This window comes from Mangifera indica, chromosome 8 (assembly GCF_011075055.1).
Source record: "Mangifera indica cultivar Alphonso chromosome 8, CATAS_Mindica_2.1, whole genome shotgun sequence".
NCBI lineage: Eukaryota > Viridiplantae > Streptophyta > Magnoliopsida > Sapindales > Anacardiaceae > Mangifera > Mangifera indica.
This window is the reverse complement of record NC_058144.1, coordinates 3,846,514-3,866,167: the sequence shown is the minus strand read 5'-3', so window position 1 is coordinate 3,866,167 and position 19,654 is coordinate 3,846,514. Positions and strand designations below refer to the sequence as shown.

At 34.2% G+C, this 19,654-nt stretch overlaps 3 protein-coding genes across 4 annotated transcripts; all 3 read right to left on the bottom strand.

Moving 5' to 3' along the window:
• Positions 1-102: 102 nt before the first annotated feature.
• Positions 103-9,572, bottom strand: LOC123223282 (mediator of RNA polymerase II transcription subunit 33B-like). Its single transcript, XM_044646421.1, has 13 exons — positions 9,499-9,572; positions 9,065-9,415; positions 8,487-8,597; positions 7,122-7,466; positions 6,590-6,906; positions 6,405-6,496; positions 5,511-5,874; positions 4,884-5,094; positions 3,866-3,980; positions 3,591-3,752; positions 2,512-3,175; positions 1,748-1,954; positions 103-1,337 (listed from the first exon to the last, which is right to left on the bottom strand). The coding sequence occupies exons 2-13, from the start codon at positions 9,346-9,348 to the stop codon at positions 217-219; spliced, it is 3,993 nt and encodes a 1,330-aa protein (XP_044502356.1). The 5' UTR covers positions 9,349-9,415; positions 9,499-9,572; the 3' UTR covers positions 103-216.
• Positions 9,573-11,202: 1,630 nt separating this feature from the next.
• Positions 11,203-13,481, bottom strand: LOC123223903 (sm-like protein LSM2). Its single transcript, XM_044647370.1, has 3 exons — positions 13,330-13,481; positions 13,031-13,189; positions 11,203-11,551 (listed from the first exon to the last, which is right to left on the bottom strand). Exons 1-3 carry the CDS (start codon positions 13,447-13,449, stop codon positions 11,432-11,434), a joined length of 399 nt encoding a protein of 132 aa, XP_044503305.1. The 5' UTR covers positions 13,450-13,481; the 3' UTR covers positions 11,203-11,431.
• An 876-nt stretch (positions 13,482-14,357) lies between these two features.
• LOC123223902 (BTB/POZ and MATH domain-containing protein 2-like) lies at positions 14,358-17,947 on the bottom strand. 2 transcript variants are annotated; one of them, XM_044647368.1, is made up of 4 exons: positions 17,248-17,944; positions 15,961-16,309; positions 14,962-15,238; positions 14,358-14,691 (listed from the first exon to the last, which is right to left on the bottom strand). In XM_044647368.1, the coding sequence occupies exons 1-4, from the start codon at positions 17,667-17,669 to the stop codon at positions 14,513-14,515; spliced, it is 1,227 nt and encodes a 408-aa protein (XP_044503303.1). In that variant the 5' UTR covers positions 17,670-17,944; the 3' UTR covers positions 14,358-14,512. The 2 variants fall into 2 exon arrangements, with proteins under 2 accessions (XP_044503303.1, XP_044503304.1); XM_044647369.1 differs by having other exon boundaries at positions 14,461-14,761; positions 17,248-17,947.
• Between the last annotated feature and the right edge of the window lie 1,707 nt (positions 17,948-19,654).

The following is a 19,654-nucleotide window of genomic DNA, read 5'->3' as shown; positions in this document are numbered from 1 at the left end:
GAGAAAAGTTTCATATTCAATGGCTTGCTTAACGATAAGAATTTTATTCACAGGTGAAAAGGGAGCCAAAATTCAAAATTAAAACGCCTTTCTTTGTCGGAGTATGTAAAATTTAATCTGAACTATATAAATTGCTTAAATAAACTTTTTTTAACTCTACTTGCACTAACTGTACCAATACCAAGTTAATCAAGCATATTTAGCTTTTATAAGAATTCAAATCCCGCATTCCACAATGAGTTCAGCAGCTGCACCCATTGCACCAACACCACCAATTCCCAGAAGGGCCAAAGCTAAGTCCTTTTCGTTCCACTGCCTCAGGCCCTTACTCAACCTTTTCAGTACGTCCACATTTACCCCTTGCATCCATGTTGGCGCGCATTCTACAATCAAGCTCACAAAACCTGACACGTAAGCCCGCCATGTTGCAGCATCACAACCAAGCGATATCTTCCCGTCCAGTGCACTTGCTAGAAATTCTAGGTGAGCCCCAATAACCATTGGCCGCTTCTTTGAATATCGTGATTCTACTTCCACACCCCAAGCAAATGACACGCTAAGCACCGCTAAGTACGCGAGTGCATAACCCCCCAGCAGAGCAACCATGACACCAGACTCTCCCCCTTCCTGCTCTGGTCCATGAACAGATATAAACCATGAAGGTAAAGTTTCTGTGATCAAAGATTTTACCAAACATAATCCACCTGACATCCAAACTAATGAAGCTCCCAGTGAAGCAGCATTCTTCACACGCATCATGGCTCCGGCAAGAGAAACTTGTCCACATCTCAACCCATACTTGGTCTTCTTCAATTTCTCTGATTTTCCCCTCGGTAACCCACCACTAGCAATATCTCTTACAGAATGCATCAAAAGAGAGACAATCTCTTCTTTCACAAACATTACATCTCTAACAGATTGGTGCACTCGTAAGTAGAGAATGCCAGGGGCAACTGGGGAGATCCCACCAGATAAGTGTGAGCCAAATCCATGGCCAAGGAGAGCACCAACACCACCATTGCTGCAAACGTGGGAGGAACTCAATCCAAGAGTGGATGTGAAACAGCTTCTAAGGAGCTGAACTACAGCATCACTACTATGGTGGAACACTGTTCGAGAAGCAGAAAACACAAGGAAGTCACTCCAACGCTTTGCTTTCTGGGCCCATAGGGAGGCTATGATAGACATGCACGGCCAGGGGCAACTAATGGCAAGAGAACTTAAGGCAGGGGCAACTACAGTGAGAAAACGTTCAGAAGCTTTATCAACTTTATATGTTATTGTGAGGCTAACCAGAGCAGCCAAGGGCAAAGGAAGTGTAGCTGGTGAACTACCCCCTGAAAGTTAAAAGAAAGTTTTTAGGGCATATCACCAAAACAGATTTCATTAGTAAAAACATCAAAATACAATGTAAATATTTGAAAATATTTCATTCATCCAACCCACACCCAACAATACGGTAAGATCCTCCAAGGCTATTTCTGTTTCTACTAACATATATGTGTTGAACAAATTTCCAAGTTAGACCAATCAATATTTCAGAAGCATTTTGCCCGATCCAGATAAAAGAAAAATTGCACAGTGGGATAGTCTGGCTGATGATGCCCAAAGAATTAATGGGAGAGGTTTGTTAACCTTGGTTGCAGAAGCAATAAGGCAGTTCACATAAAAACCTAGTCTGCCAATATACAGGGAATCCATATAGCAAATAAAATAACCATATGAGCTTCAAAATATAAAGTAATACCAGTCTCAAGGCTTGGGACATCAACACCAGTGGCAGCTAGGATTTTCTTGATCTGTTGCTCAACACTGGTTAAATTAGCAGCAGGACTTGGCCAGTCAGTTCCATTCATAAAAGCAGGCTTCCATATACCTCGTGTTACTTCTGCTGAAAAGTAGCTAACTATGGTTGCCAGAGTCGCTGGAAGAAAATCAGCAAGTTCTTTTAGCCCTGAGAAAAGAAAACAAAAAATCATCTATTGAGTGATTTCCACATTATATACGACATATAAGTAGACTGATATATTTACTGCAGTGGAGGATCTTATAGGTCAATTGTATTTCACATAATAACTCACCCTGTTCTATTAGAAGACTCAAAAGCAATCAACTACATCAAACTCTCTATATGAAACAAATAAATACAAATACTTGTGACCAAGTGGTCTTTTCTTCAAGTCCTCCCAATCTAATAGTTAAACTATAGTGTGTTTATGCTTATTATGGTTGATGTTATGGTTGTATATAGTCCACAATCACAGCAAACAAGGACACACAGAGCTTAAGCATTATGTTGGTGTCCATACCTATCAACTTATGTATTTGGCATTTATATTGAGCCCCAACTTTAACCTAACAAATCAGATAACTTTCTTTGTTTCTTACAAAGCCCTTAGCATTCCATGTTTGATACCTCATTACATTGAAACATGTTCCCATATGCCTGCATTCATAAAGGTTCAATGAGAAACAAAAATATCCCATCCTTTCAAAGCAAATAAGGCAAACCTGTTGCTAGTTCACGAGGTGAGAGCCTTCCATGGGCACAGGCAGTCAGAGCAGCATCAAGAACAAAAGGGGTTGCTTCCAGGATATCCCAAGCTGGTACTGTGAGCCTAATTGACACATCCTCCACTCCAGACCCAGATGAATTAGTACTTCCAGAAGTTGTAGGAGTTAAAGGAGTCCCACTTCTGTTAATCTTTCTAAGCATCATATTGAGGAGGGCATCAACAAGCTGATGAACAGGTGTCCCATGTTCAAGACCGGAGAGGGTGGAAGCAATACATTCTTGATGCTGTCGGTACCAGAACTTAAATTTGGGAAAAGAATCTAAATATATGGGACCCGAAGGCATAGTTAAGACTTTTGAAAATCTCTTGGTTTTAAATTCATTCTTGGGTGATTTTCGACAAGAGGCTAACATAGAGTTCCTAACTAACAATAGATACTCTGGACTTAGTTGGGACTTCAAAGGACCTGCCATGTGTCCTACTACCTGTTCAAGAGGGGGATGATCAAACCTCCATAACCTCAAAAGAAGGGTAAATGCACTGGAGAAAACTGCATGACTAGATAACCCTTCCCCTGTTGGAAGAGTCCATGAGACGTTGGGAATGCTTGATCCAAAAACCTCACAAATGGGCATCAATGCACCTGCAAGTAGCGGAACCTGGTAATAAATATTGAACAATATCAGTTCATGCATGATATGAAGACCATAGGGCTTTTTGTTGCTTAACATGGACTTCCTTTGATATTATCTTTACCTACACAAGAAACATGTTCTGCTTACTTGAATGTAGAAATGGGCTTCAACAATATAAAAGCAGCACTCTCTCAATAATTTTTTTACTTTTTTTCATTCCAGGGTTTCATTTCTAGACCAACGTTACAGAGAAATTTAGCAGGAGTCCTTTCTTCATTTTCAAATAGAAAGGAATCATCCAAACTTCATTAGCCTTTTTTAAATTAAACTTTTCAAGACATTGCTTTACTACTATTTCAGCTATAAATGTAAATACCAAATATAAAAACATCTACATTAACATTAATGAGCAGAAAATGGACCGTTTCCATACACCTACCAAGCCATGCAGTGCCAAAATCTGCACGCAATCTACAGATGATATTCCAACAAGAAGAACATATAGAAATGGAGCATAACCAATTAAATGACTTTCACTCCCAGAATGAACTGCAGGAACTTCAGGTGACAACAATTTTATAATGAGAAGAATGGTGTTTTCCTACAAACAACAGAAATCAAAATAAGTCCAACTATCAATGAAATTCAAGCAGCAAAACTAGAATAGAATCCTGACCAAAATGGAAAACAATGATGAATCCTCCACTACATTACCTGAATACTCCAACCACGAACTAGAGATGCCCCACAAAGAATCATAGCAGTGGATATCTTCTCATCATCTGAACCATTGGCAGCAATCTCATATACCTTCTCTATTTCTGCTAAACTTACATCAAATCCATGAGCTTAAATTCAGTTGACTTACCAATGAGTAAATTTACAAAAAAGAGTCTGATAATTCAGGTAAAAAGAAGGTTGTAACTGAAGACCAGGTTATACACCGAAAAAGAAGGGAATGCCACAATAATGAGCCAGCTATCTTTTTCCCACTAGAAAATTATAAAATAAAATGAAAACATAGATATCATCAATAATATGCCTATACTCACAAAATGTAGATATATGGGCATGCTCCAGCATGTATTTGTATAACTATTATGAGTGAGATGAAAAAGAGTGGGAGAAAGGTGAAAAGATGTAATAAAAAGAGAAGTACAGTGATTCATTCAAAGATAAGAAGCTAGACTTGTTGCCCACAGCATGTCCTGAACCATCAATAACTAACTCGGTATTAAGCCAAGGCAACATCATGATAATAATTAATGACAGGGAATTCACTCATCACCAAATTGACTCCACGGGTGGGCAATAAGAAGTTGTATTATATTTCTGCCTATTCCATATCTTAAACAGACACCTTGATTCATCAGAGGAACCGTAAGATAGACTACATGAAGATATCCTTTATCAATTCGCATCTTCCAATCATTCAGCCGATAATCTTTTATTCCTGGATCTTTCACTATAACTTTCTAAATGTTAGGACAAAACCAGCAAGGATAGGGGCTAATATAAGTAGATTGAATAAGCCATTCTTAAAAATATTTGATTCATTCAAGCTCTTTCGAGTGAGAGCATGAATTAGATAGCAATGCAAATAACAAATTAAAATAAATTAAATGAATTGATAGAAGATCAGTGAATCTGAAAGGAAACAGACAGAAATGATAACTTCAGCTACAGAAAAATTAACAGATAAAGATAACAAGAAATACAACTGGCAGCATACCTAGAAGCTGGAGTAGCAATTAGAGCATTAATCAATGCTGGAGTTAGAGGGGTCCCCTTCATCAATGAAGACCACCCTTGTGTTTGGGTATTAACATTACGGGGTATTTGGTTACTTCGTCCATTCACATTAGCTGACCAGAGATATGCAGAAGTATCTAGCAGATTCCTAGCAATACAAGACTCAACAATTAGATGTCGCATGTTTCCAGCTGCAGAGAAAGTGGCAAAAGATTAGAAAGCCTTGCAGAGCAGAAAACAAGGCACTTAAAGCCAGTACTAAATAAACTCTCTTCGACGTAAATAAAAGGGAAATTCAATAACTATTTGAAATAAGAAATTAAAAACAAAATGGATTCTAAAGTCAGCTTCAACCAACGTGAACCTCTCAACAAAATCAAACCAACCAATATTCATATTTCAAAATTTATCAATTACATCAAATGAGATTCTCCTATGGAACCAACATTTGGAGAAAGTTTTGGAAATGATGAATTAATCACCACAAAATTTGTTTTTGCACTTAAAATGCTTCTTCTACACATTCAAGATGAGAAATGGACTATTTGTTTCCAAACTGGAAACTCTGTAAATAAAAGTTGCAATACTGCAAAAACAATATACTTACGACAGTTTATTGGCAAGTCATTCATGCTCACACTTTCATAGTGATAACCATTACCAACTGTGACACCTGAAACAAACATAATTGCTTTGGCAGCCGCCTGATTTGCTATTGAACGAACAGATTGAGGTGGAGTCAACAAGTACTCATAATCACCTAGCAGCTGTAGGCTAGCAATTAAATCCTTTCGCCGGTCTCCTGGAGCATGCTTCTCTTGCCCATGACTGCTTGGGCTGTGTTCAGTTTCCTCTATCAGTTCACTTTCATCTTCCTCAATAATATCAGCAACCGCAAGCGTTGTAATAGACAACAACATGGACAAGCAACTGTCAAGACGAGGTACAGGACCTTCACTTGGATCCCTTTCCTAAAATAAAACAGCCCCCTCATGTGTTAAAAACCATTTTACTTTCAAAGGTTAAGCTATAAGTAAGGGAAGTCTAATAAGCTTCTTCATGTGCAATGTCGGCCAGCCATTAAACAGACCAACGGGCCACACCCTGAGACCAGAATTAAAATAGGTAACAGATTGCTTAATCCAACCGAAAATACCAGATACATGAACAAAAATAATAATGTGAATACATGAGACATGTGGTATTCAATTGAGTCCTTTAGCTCTAACAATATATTATGTAAACACTTCATTTGAAAATCTTCCGCAATCAAGTACATGCCCTCACTCTATCAACTGTTTGCTTTTAATTCCTCAACATTTTCATTTCATGTTCTTCACCTATCTATAATGGTATTCTATAGAATAGATAGATGACCAATGCCTTATTTCCTCATCCATAGATACTACAACATTTAAGTATCTAGGCCAAGCTAATTTATTCTGTCTTAACAATTTTCAAAATTTAAAGGCAACAAAATCAAGTTGGTATTAAGTACTACCCTTTGAACAAGCCTTAAAGCTGCAATCCATAGACCTAAGAATGTATCAAGCCATGAAGTACCATTAAACGCCTGCAGAGCCTTTACTAAACCTGCAACATCAACTCTTTTCAAGAATACATACAAGCATCCACTTCCATGTAAAGCAAACGATTGAACATTATAATAAAATAACAGAGGTTTACCAGTAAGAATTTCAATGGAACTATATGCTGCAACTTGACTTCCGTTTATGGCATCTTCGAGAAACAAATCAATCGGAAGCCACAATGCAGACTGAGTAGTTACATTAGACTGACCAGAAGAAGATATTAAAGAACTAGTATTTATGATTGCATGAACCTCTTTTGATGTTCTTTTACATTCCCCGGACAAAACACTGTGCATACCAGACATCAACTGCAGAAGGGTATCTGGTGTAATATGTTTTGAATTTCTCAATGCAGTTGACTTCATCACAAGAAATTTTAGTTGCTGAACAAAACCTTCCCAATGTAATGGCCTAAGAAGAATGAAAGGTTCATGAGTTAATTAAAATTACCTTTCTTTAATTATAATAGGGATCTGCTCTAGAATTCAGTAACACAACAAAACCAAGCAATTGAAATTGAAACAAAAGGTATTCAAGGAACAGCCCATCCTGTCACACTTAAAAAGGATGCTAACATTCAGATGAAAAAAAAAAAAAGAAACAAAAAAATTGACATGAACACTTACATGTTTTGACAAGCCAAGTAAAGTATTTTTGAAGTGACTTTGTTTTGAAGAAACTCTCCAACTAACTCAATGGCCATGGTAGTATTTGCTTTGCAAAGTCCTTCGTGGTGCTCAGTTCTTTTCACATTGAAGATATCAAGACAGTCCATTTTTGTGTCTTGTGGTTTGGTTGGCCATCTAAAATTCTTTTCTGGAGCAATTTCCAAAAGGCTTTCATCATCTAATGATGCATCTAGTAATTGCAACACAACAGAAAAGACGTAAGCAACTAGAATGCCAGATTCACAGACTTTTAGGCCAAATATCTGGGAGAGATGAAGGACTTCATCAATGGATTTCATGATCCTGTTACCCAACATAAGGTTGTGTTAGTAGATACTATATCACTAATGGAAAGGAAAAGTACCCAACAAAAATTAAACATTAGCAGATAAATACAGTCAATTAACTTGAATTGCACAAAATGTTATTTGTTATTTTATAGCTAACAATGATATGTTAAATAATTTTCCAAATTAATTTCCTCTAAGACTGAAATCACCACAACTTTCTCAAGTTCACCATGTTCAAAACTGGGAACTAGCGTTCAACCCTAAAAACTTGGTAATTAGGAACTTATGATATTCTGATAGGAACCTCTAATTGGATAGGTACCCCTAAAACAGAACCAATTTCTTAAAAACCACATATTTTATAACTCCACAATCCAATTTCATATATGCTATAAATGTTTCATAACTACCTGTTCACATTTATTTCATCTAAATATTAGTTCTAATCAATTATTATTCTATATAAATATTATCCTCATTAAATAATATTCTAATCTTCAAATTCAAATCTCAATTATTATATCGTCATTTACTATCATAATCAATATTAGCTTAATTATTATTATAATCAATATTAATTCTAACATATTCCATAGAGGTGACTCATGGGGGTTTAGTACCCATGATCTCCTGAAACAAAGGCTCAAACCACTCAACTAAATTGAGTTACAACTTAAAAAGAAAGAAGAATTCCACTGAATACTACAACTATGAACGATTAACACTAGTGTCACAATAGTATCAAATGTTTGTAGTCAAAGCAAATCTAAATTCTGTGACATTGTTAGTAATTGAAAATCTAAGGCACAGTTTCACAATTATCTTTTTCTCAAACCACCTTCCGTAATGAGTATTTTTACACCCAGCATTTACAGGATGTATTAAATCAACTAAAGAAGCTTATTGCTTTTAATTTCTTGTCTAGATTACATTACATTGTCCATAGGCAAGTCATATCAAACTCATAGAAACAAAGAATGCAGCTACAAATAAATACATTTATCTAAAGAAAAAACGTGAATTTGATCCATACTTAGAATAATTTGATCCATTGACAAGTGATAAAAATGAAAATGCATGCTGCTTGAGGAGTTCCATATAAAGCCTATATGCCGCAGGGTGGAGCTGCCGGTTTGGAATGACCCTGTAGTAACCAAACAAAGAAAGACAAATTAAACGTAAGAAAGAGAATGTATTAAGATAAAAATATGGCTTATATAGTATAAACCGGTTCCGAAAGTTTGCCATATCAAATCATAGAACCATAAAAACTCCCAAAAGCTTTCTTCAAAGACCAAATCATAAATTCACCCACTCAAAGCACCATTAAGGTTCAATTATAACAGAACAAAAATTGCATTTTAAAACTAGTAGGTTATTTCTTTTTTTTTTTCTTGTTATTTCTATTCACAGGTATATCTCACATACAATGCAATCAACAGAATAACAAAAAATAAAATAATTTAGCTAAAAACTCATAAAAAAGGTAGCAACTGAGTAAATCATCCAAATGAATAAATAAATTCCAAAAAAAGGAAAAAGCAATTCAATTCAGACATGAAAAAAATATATATATACATTTAATTAAAAAAAAAAAAGTTGTAAGTAAACCTGGAGGAAAGAAGGGCAAGTACGAGACAGGGAGGGACGATCCCGACATGCAAGGCCTTCTCGAGAAACTTCCAGGCAATGGGGACGTGATTGTCCCAGCAGATGTGAGAGATTAGTACATAAGCGAGGTGAGTTGAAGGCAGAGGCACTCCAGCCGAGTTAAGAGTTGAAGTCAGTTGAACTGCCCAAACGATAGGGTCGCTATTCTTCTCCTGCGCGGCCTTCGTCATCTCCAACACACAGTCCCATAAGCTTTGTTCATTAGGCTGTACGGACATCGCCATCACTACGCTACACGCCCTTCCTCTCAGTCTGTGTCTTCTCTTTCTTTTGACTCACAGAGACCTACCACTATTAGAATTTAGAAATTCATGTGAATTGTTAACGCCGAAAAATCAGAATGAAAGTAGAGAGAAGAGCAGTAAATAAGAGACATTTGTTGATTACTCCAAAATCCAAAGTCAGCTTCGGAGGCGGAGAGCGGGATATTTAAGGATTCTATTCCTTCACTGTGTAGGTTTATTTATTAATATAATTTTCAAATTATTGATAAATAGTCAATTATATTTATTTTTAATTTAAACAGTCTTAAACGATAAGAATTTGAATGGGTTGACATTCTTCAGACCGTTCACATATATTATCATCTTTTTAATTGGCCAAAAGGGCTATTTCCTATCCAAATTTAAATACTTTCTTAAACTCATATTTATGGGATTTAAAAAATTAAAAATTTTATTAATTCGTTAAAAATTTTAGTTAAGATTAAGGATAAAATCATTATTTAATAAAAAAACTAAAATTTTATTATTTTTACCTCTTCAATTTGAAAATTTATAATTTTTTTCAACTTAAAAATTGAAAAATTAATATTTCTCTCATAAGGTTTGCAAATAGTCGTTGGAGATGGTAAACTTCATTGTCTCTGACTACATTGACTCTCTCTCCTAGTGTAACTCTCCCTGTCAATTACATCTCAACCACTGACAAAGCTTATTTTCTCCAATAAAGACAAAATCATCTTTGTCAGATTGTTTTCGTCTCGGATAAAGATATTCCAACAAAGACGATTTTGTCTTAGTTGAGATATGATTGAAAAAGAGATTTAAATCGAGAGGGAGAGCCAATATGGCCGAAGAAGGTGAAGTTCGCCGTCTCCAGTGATGATTTGCAAACCTAGGGGGGAAATTTAATTTTTCAAACTTCAAGTGGAGAAAATTGTGAGATTTTCAAATTGAAGAGAGAAAACGTAATAAAACTTTAGTTTTTTAAATTTTTTTATTAAATAACGATTTTACCCCTATAACTGAAAATTTAAACGAATGGGTAAGATTTTTAGCGTTTCAAATCCTACAAATGTGACTTTGAGAATACACCTAAACTTAAGTGGGAAATGGTCATTTGGCCTTTTTAATTTTAATAATCTAGTAAATAAAAAATAAGTCACATCAATTTAAACTTTAGATAATATTTTAATATTTAAAATAAAAATAATATTCAGATTATTATATATATTACTTGTCATATCACTATTGATAATATAAGATTATCATAATTTTTTATTACTAAAAAAACTAAATTAGATAATGTAAGTAATAAAAAATAAATTTCATCATCGCTAGAACTCATCACCGCTAAACTCTACTAATATAACACTGAACTATGATTAATATAAGGCCAAACTCGTCAGTGCCGAACTCGATTGCTTGACATACAGATTCAGGGCTGGCGTCTGGAGAATGTAGAAGTAGAATGGCGAAAGAAAGATTTTTTCGTGAAAATGTAGTTCAAAGTTTATCAAACTATACACATCAAAGCAATTTACAGGACACATGATGAGCATGCAGAAGCAGGCAAGAGGTGTGCAGTCGAGGTACACCAGCGTGCAGAAAAAGAAAGCCATGCAGGGGTGCATGGACGGCGGGGCAGCCATGTATGGGTTGCTTGGCACTTAGTTGAAAGCTATGATTATACATTGAATTTGAATTCCACTTTATGTGCCTATACAAAGGCAACCTTGTAAAAAATAATTCCACACCATAGAACAACAAACATATGGTGTCATTTAAAACAAGCTGGCAAGCTCATATGACTCGCAAGCCACTTGGATTCGTTTACTCTAATATATGCAAATAAACTCGATTTGAATCCATCCTATCCAAAGGGTTGACCTCTGAAATAATTCATAAACAAATAGATGTTAAATCACAATCCAAGAACACTAAGGGGCTCTGGATTTTGTCCACATTAGCCTGTCTCCACGGCAATATACAGCCTTTTGTGTCTTAGTGTTAAAAATCTATTACATGTAAACGTAGCTAAAATTAATATTAATAAAAAGTACAATAAAGATTTCGACAATGAACTTCAGCCACCCCGAGCTTCTCTTCTTGTGGCATCATGGAGCAGGTCAATGTCAACTCCATCTGGAGGCAATTGAACATATCTCACCACCGATCCCCTGATGAAACAGTTCCTCACTGAAAGCTGTAATTTAGCAAAGGGCCATCAAATGCACTCAACAAATTATTTAGAAACAGAAAGATGGATACATAAGGGGAATAACATCTACATTAGACTAAAGATGCACATTGTGGATTTCCACAGAAACAAGATGGATCATAAAACGCATGCTTGACTGAGGGAACACAACTTAGTGGTATACAGTAAACAATATCTACAACTGGTATATCCAAAATTCTGAAAATCAATTAAAAAAATATTGAAGGGAAATGAACTAGCATACATAGAGAAAGTTAGCACTTAAAATCCACATTTTGATATGATATTTTAACTCAATTTTTTATTTGCACACCATTAATGAATTAGAAAAACAATAAAAGTAGTATATCAAAACCTCTGCCATACATGATCAACCAAGATAAAGAGCAAATACATGAGAAACCAAGGCTATATACACCCAAATATTCCACTATTTTAGAGCACCAAAATTGTATCCATATGACCAACCACTAAATTTAATTGTAAATTCTTTAATAAGATTAAACAGAAAATTCGAATGAGCGACTGAATATCATGGAACCATAAATTCAAATTCTATATCAATTCAAGGATTTATAGATTCAAACATTTGGAATGCCACAACCTATTTTTTAAGCTGTTTGTCTCCTAAAAAAAAGTTTGAAATTCTAACCCCATTGAACTTCTACCAAAGAATGTATCTTGACATCCCAAAAGCTTCAGAAGCCTTACTATACCACAAACTCAGGAAATTTATTTCACACTATATCCATAAGCACCTATATCATCCCATCAAAACATCTACTACCAAACATGAACAGATCAAACTCATCCATATTCAGCAGAAAATCAGATTGGGTATCAAGTAGATGAATAAAGTAATCACTGGAGGAAAATAAGGCCAAATCCCTCAATAAACTCAACAACATTAAACTCCAAAAAGCCACTGATTTTCTTAGAATAGTTGATAATAGATATCATTACAAAAGCCAATTCACTTCTAGATTAAATTCCTTCAAAGTGGATAAACACAAAGTAATAACAATCTTGACCAAGGAGAGCTACAAATCATTGAAGCATAAAAGATCATCCCCTAACACTTACAAAAGGTAAAAACTGCCATATTCTAGAAGACTTCAAAATATTCCAAATATGGTAGCTGATAAGTACAACAATTCAGATTCAGGGTTCTAAAATCTTTTAAATCTCTAACAAACCGCAGCCCTAATCGCCTTATTAGATTCACAATATCAAACCCTAACATTAGAAGTAAGCAACAGTCAACAACAAATTGCATTCAGTATATGGCAAACCTAATTTTTAAAGAGAATAGAAAGGGCGAACCTAATTTAGGGTTAAGATGCCCTAATGAACCCTAAATTACGAAACGAAGTCGCACAATCCAAAAATCGATGTCCATTATTACAAAATTAGAAGCAAACAAAAAACAAAACTACGAAATTTATGTGAGAAAAAAAAGTGTACCATGTGAGGGTATTTTTCTTGATCAACAACCCTGGTGTTCTCGAGCTTGATGTTGAGGTACTGATCAACTGAGTGCAGGGTCCCTCTGATCGCCAAATCGTTCTTCAACTCCACAGTCACTTCTCTGCCCACCAAGTCCTTGAAATAAGAAAAAAACAACTGCACCGACACAAACCCACCGATGAAGCAAGACCCAGATATAAAGATAGAGAAAAATAATCTAAGAAAACCCCATCAAGTTTTGGAATAACACAGACAAGATTTCGAGAAGAAATAATAAGAATCAGAAAGAATATTACCATTTTGGTTTGCCGGTGAAGTAGGGCGTAGCTTGATTTGGCTCTTGTGCTTGTGAGAGAAAGCGAGGGACTGAAGGGACTTTGTTTCGTTCTTTGCAGTCTGTTTGGGTGGCAAAACATGTACTTCCCCCAGCGATGACAGGATTGTCTTTAAAAAAAGTATTTAATTATCGAAATAAAAAGATTATCTTAAATATAAATTATTTAGAAGATTATTGGATATAAATAATTATTATATTTGATAAAATTTAATAGATATAAATAATTATTATATTTGGTTAAAGATAATAAAAAATCACTAATAAATTATTTTACTTAAATACCTTTGAATATAATTATTTTTAAATATTTTTTATATAATTTGTCATATTAATTAAAACTAAATTTATTTTTTTCTAAAAAAAATTAATAAATAATAATATAATTAAAATAAAATCAAGATTATTTTGATAGTGATAATCTGATTACTACATATATTATTTATCACATCAGCATTAATAATAAAATATTATTATAATTTTTTATTATTGATAAATCAAACAAGAGAATGAAAAATAAATTATCAAGATAATCTTAAAAAACTAAACTAAACGCCCCTAAAAGATGAAAAGAGGCGTCCTGATTATTTTTATTGTTTTAGCTTATTTTCTTCATTTTAAATTAATATGGATTTACTATTTTTCAACTCATATTAAATAGTTAGTAATTTTTTTAATAATATCACGCAAATTAATATTTAAATTAAGATACGTGAATTACGCTGACTAATTATGTTAACGGAAGAAAATTTCCCGTGGAGATGGATGCACTGCATTCAATAGAAATGCTGTATAAATAAAATATATGATAAAATAAATGAAATATTTTACTTATGAAATACTGTGAGTACAAGATAGATGAACGTCAATTGGTTGGTAATTTGACGACTGCCCTTTGTGCTGAAATTCAAAGAATGGACACCGGTAATTCAAGAAATGCAGGATTAGGTGAGACTTCAAAAGCAAATTCCATGAAACATGCAAACCATAGGACACCAAATGAACTAGATTTACAACAATTACAAATACAGAATTACAGAGGCTCACCTCAGGAAAATTATTTCTAATCCTACATATCAGAAGATTTTAATCCTTTTCTTTTTTGTGGGGGGCCTACAAGAAAATGTATGAAGAGCTGCTTTTCTTTATAGCCTTTGCTTAACCCGCCTCCCATTGATGTCGCTGCCATCAAGGATAACTTCATTTCCAGGACTGCATACTACCACTGAGTGCTCACTTACTCTAGCCACGTACTCCAGCAATTCTGTCAATACAGAGGGGCAACTTTCCTTCAAGTACTCGAATCCATCAGTTTGCATCACAGCTGCAAGTAGAGATTATTATAGTACAGCATGGTGATTGAGATACACAGAGGTAGGATGACTGGCCAAAAACTTACAACATTCAGGGAACAAAAAGGTTAGTATACGCTTGTAAAAAGCTGGAAAACATATATATATATATATATATATATATATATATATTTGTTCCAATTTAATGCCATTTTAAAATAGCTGCAGTGTAAACTGTATAAGGATATCCACAATGTGCAGTGTATACAATTCTGAGAATAAAAGGCTTTTGTAAAGAGTACCTCTCAAATTTTCAGGCATGGCAACAAATTTGAGACAAACAGCCTTCAGCTGGAAACAATGGTGATGCTCTGCCAAAGCTAATGTGGTTGCCACTGTGTTGATGGCTACATCCTTGCAAAGATTGGCCTCACAAAGCAATCTGAGCCTGTCTAAACCATACCTATCTGCCGCCGCAAGTAGATGCTGAGACATCAAAGTTGAAGCCCACTTTGAGTGCATACCAGTAATCTCTTCCATGTCAGGTAGAGTGTCCCAGTATATGAAATGCAGCAAAGCCTGGAAGGGACAAATAAAGTTAGAGAAACGATAAGTCACAAGTAATAGTTATGAATGATCATTTAAAATGTGTAAACTGATATGCCCAAAAAAAAGGCCAAACACCATATCTGACTGGTGAAGCGATGAGAAGGATATAAGATATAGACAGCACTGAATTTCCAAAACCTAGATGTAATCAACTCATACTTGCATATTACATATACAAAAATTGAATCTCATGATAAAATTCAATAGGTATATAAAATGTTTAAGAATGAACAAAACACTAGAGTAAATTTAAGAGATAGAAGTGAACTTTCAAAACAATTTAAGACTCAAATAGTTCTTTCGTTACCCCCAACATTTATAGCCAGCAAAATATTGGTGAAACTTTTATAAGCTCCATTTCATGAATCCACTAAAACAATGCAATTCAGACTGCCTTATAAACCCATAATTGCTCAGCTGCTAATAAAATCTCATGATTTATGTCCAGTGAAAACCAAAACAAAAGTTATGAAAACAATTTAACACAATATTTGCAACATGCAACCACAGCCAACCCATCGTTTGCATGTCACTATTTTCATAAGAAAACAGTAGATTTATGTATCTAAATGTCTTCAGTATCTCTATGCTGGAATATTTATTGCAAAAATAAAAGTAAGTTGACTGAAGCAAAAAAAAAAAAAAAAAAAAAAAGTGCAGCTAAGAAAAGAAAATGAGGGGATGTATTGAACCTTAAAAACTGGGGCCTCCATGTCCTCAACTTTTATACGCTGAGTATTTTGATCCTTCATTGGACCAAAAAGTTGAGCCCTGAATACAGGTGAACGAGCAGCAAGTACCAATTTGTGAGCAGCGAATACTTCACCATCAACTTCAAAACTTACATCAGTTCTCTTTCCACTTTCCAGTAGATTCCCAAAATGCTGACCAATGTTAGAAGGCAGTACGGCAATGGAATAGATCTTAGGCCCCTCTGTGTGTGATTTCACAACACCAACACTACAGTGAATTGAAAGACAATCATCTTTGAGGTAGTCTGATTGTTCCAGAAGAGCTCTTTTGAAAAACCGCTTGTACCCCCTGTTGCATTCAATAATCAGACAAGCTGTGTTATGCTGGATACTTTACTACATATATCATGAGCAAAACTTAATTACTATAATGTAACAACCATAAGTACATAAACAACCAAAAACTTAGACAAAACTCAATCATAACCCGGATTTAACAAAACCAAATGACAACTAATTTAACTGAAATTAATAGAAAGACTATATATGGAGAGGGTGAAAATAAATATAATATATGCTCCCATGAACAAAAGGCAGACATCAAGAACAACAAGATGCAGTAGGATCAATAAACCCCATGTCATTAAGTTGCTCAATGTGAACAAGTTACCAAGCATTTAGGTAATCCAGCAATGCTGACCCTGTATCACGTTGTTACCAACTGAAGACCCATGGGATCACACTTTTTTAAAACAAACAAAATGGGTTGTATGCATAGAATGAAATCTTGCTTCTGGTTTATTTATACAGACCATAAAGAAAATCCAAAAATAAACTCTGAATACATTGCAATTGCACCAATATATCATCAAAAAGAATTTAAGACTTAAAGGGGCAAAATTTATGTTATCCAAACAATCTTTTAACTTATGCCTACATAAATTAATAATATCAGTAAACAGATCAAAATTTAACTTGCAACTACAGGTAAATCCATGTAGCAGGTTTCAATATGATAATAGGTAAAACATTCAGAACCAACTACCATCCGCACAAAATCAAAGATTACTAGCAACACCGACACCAATGTCAAAACCGGAAGGCTATATAATAAGTTATCTTGATAAGCATCGTAAGCAAATAAATATAAAACAGACAATTATAAACAAGGTCGCAAAAGAAAGCAACAAAATCAGGAGAAGCATGATATCGTTCATTATATGAGAAAAATCCACATAAAATTAAAGAATAAAAAGAAACAGAAAAAAATTATCTCAGGGTTCTCACCACATGCTCCCGCGATACTTGAGCGCGTAGGGCCCGCCCTCGAGCGTCCTCCCAAAATGGCTATGCACTTTATGGCGCTCCTTCCCGCTCTGATCTAACAAAGTCAGCTCAAACAGAGCCCTAACATCGGTCCCTACGCTCGCCAACGCAATAAACAATGAAACATACGTCGCATTGTCCTCTACGCTCTTCCCGTCAGGGTAGAAATAGATCGCCCAGGTGTAACCGCCAACCATAAACGTATCAGACGCTATGTATTTGCCGATCCCTAAACCTTTCGATAAAGAATAGCCAGTGATTTTAAATTGGTGAGATCCATTGACAGTTTCGGTAATCGAGGTTGATGTGGTGCTCTGAGAGGGGGCAGAGGAGGAAGAGGAAGAGGCACTCGGTTTGGGGCATCCCCGGAAAGTCTTTCCCATGACAGGGAAATCGGGGAGGATTTTCTTGTAAATAATCTAGATTCGGGGATTTTATAGGGAAAAGAATGGTTCAAGTTGAAATTGGGGGTGGTAAAGAGTGGAAAGGGCGTGAATTGGGATATGGGTTTGAGAATTTCTCGGGAAAGAAAGTGTTTGGTTGGTGAGAGAATCTAGGGTTTCGTTAGGCGGAGTTCTTATCGAAAATGAATAAGGAAGGGCAAAAACGGGAGGAAATGATCTAAAAGATGATGACGATTTAAAGAAACACTTGACATCGCAAAAGTAAGAATACATGCACATATATATACACATTTTCAACAGCGGAGGGAAATTGTAAGTTGGAGAACGTGCAGTTAAACGCAGAAGGTGATGTATGTAGAACTTGCGACTCGCTTCCTAATAAAGACACGTGTGATATGGAATGTCAAAAAGGTCAAGTAAATCCAAAAGGATTCTGTATCGCAATTAATGAATTAATTCCAGATTTTATAAATGAGATGTCCCATGTGATTAATATGGAGGGTATTTTATAAAGGTTGATAGGTAAATATTATGGGTATTATTTTAGTTATATTTATATATATTTTTTATATAATTAAATATTATTTTATTTTTAATTTAAATTTATTTAATTATATAATAATATATATAAATATGTATACATTTATATATTTAAAATAAATATAAATAATTTTATCAAGATTTAAATATAATTAATTATAATAACATTTTTATATTCAATTTAATATTAAAAATTATTATTATTATTATTATATGATTTATGGGGTGTTGGGTGTAGGGAATTATACTAATATAATAATATTAGATAAATAAAAATGAGTTTTTAAAGTGATTTATTTGTTTAAAGAAAACATTCATAGACTGTTATGTTATTATTTTATTTTACAATTTTTGATATATAGGTTTTATTCTCGCAACAAATGAGAATAAAAATTGTATAAGGTAAATCACCTGTTCCTACCCAATGATTGACCTAAGAACATTTTTCACACACTTGATGTCATAAATCATACTTTCCACCAAAATTAAAAATTCCTCCGAAAAAATTTAATGCTACAAAGGCAATAAGTAATTTCACAATTGTAAAATTTGAAAATAAATATATAAATAACATTTTTTTTAATAAACCGTTCTTTTAATGCTTTAAATATAATAATTTAATTATTTTATATGTTTAAAACTTATAATTCAAATTTTAAAAGTCTTTCTCATTACAATCAGAATATTGTGACCACTTGTACATTATTATCATCACCACAACTAAACGAATATTTAATATGCATAAATCATTTTTTAAGATGATTTTTTACGTTATTTTAGTTGTTATGATTAAGGGGAAAGATAACATCATACATGAGAGATTTTATAATTGTTTGTTCTCAAGGTTGATGGTGGATTCGACAAAAAAGTCATTGACCAAATCATTGTCATTGACTTGGAGATTTCTAAAGGCAAGATTTTAACATCTTCATCATTGTTGACTTAAGATTTTAATGTTGAAAAAGTTGTGAGGTTGAGATTGTTGAATAACGACTCTTTGACGATAGTGAAGGTCGATCAGGCCACTCAAAAAATAGAGTTGAGAGTGACAAAACATGAAGAAGAGAGGTTTTATATAATTTTGATATATAATTGGTTATTTTTTATTATTATTTTTATTTGTAGTGATATGTTAAATTTGAAAATAGAAATAGTTAAAGGAAATATGATATTCTTCTACGATATCAAGATTTTTTCACAAAATTTAATTTTGGGTGAAAAATATGTTTTGTACTATTAAGGGATGTCAATGTTTTGGGGCCAAATCTTGGGTGGGAAAATGTGATTTAATTATATGGTGTACATATACATATAGAAATTTTAATTACTAAAAAACTCGTTGCAAAATTATGTGGCATTTCATGCAATTTGAGTCAAATCACAACAGTTATTTTCTTGTAGGGCCTACTGATTTTTTCCGTAAT

Coding starts and splice junctions, on each gene's coding strand:
- LOC123223282 (XM_044646421.1), bottom strand. CDS start 9,348: ATGGCGATGTCCGTACAGCCTAATGAACAAAGCTTATGGGACTGTGTG. Junction 8,598..9,064: donor CTTGCCCTTCTTTCCTCCAG/GTTTACTTACAA, acceptor TGGTTACTACAG/GGTCATTCCAAACCGGCAGC. Junction 1,338..1,747: donor TGTCCCAAGCCTTGAGACTG/GTATTACTTTAT, acceptor TTTAACTTTCAG/GGGGTAGTTCACCAGCTACA.
- LOC123223903 (XM_044647370.1), bottom strand. CDS start 13,449: ATGTTTTGCCACCCAAACAGACTGCAAAGAACGAAACAAAGTCCCTTC. Junction 13,190..13,329: donor TTCACCGGCAAACCAAAATG/GTAATATTCTTT, acceptor GTGTCGGTGCAG/TTGTTTTTTTCTTATTTCAA. Junction 11,552..13,030: donor AAGAAAAATACCCTCACATG/GTACACTTTTTT, acceptor GCTAAATTACAG/CTTTCAGTGAGGAACTGTTT.
- LOC123223902 (XM_044647368.1), bottom strand. CDS start 17,669: ATGGGAAAGACTTTCCGGGGATGCCCCAAACCGAGTGCCTCTTCCTCT. Junction 16,310..17,247: donor AAGTATCGCGGGAGCATGTG/GTGAGAACCCTG, acceptor TGAATGCAACAG/GGGGTACAAGCGGTTTTTCA. Junction 14,692..14,961: donor CATGCCTGAAAATTTGAGAG/GTACTCTTTACA, acceptor CTCTACTTGCAG/CTGTGATGCAAACTGATGGA.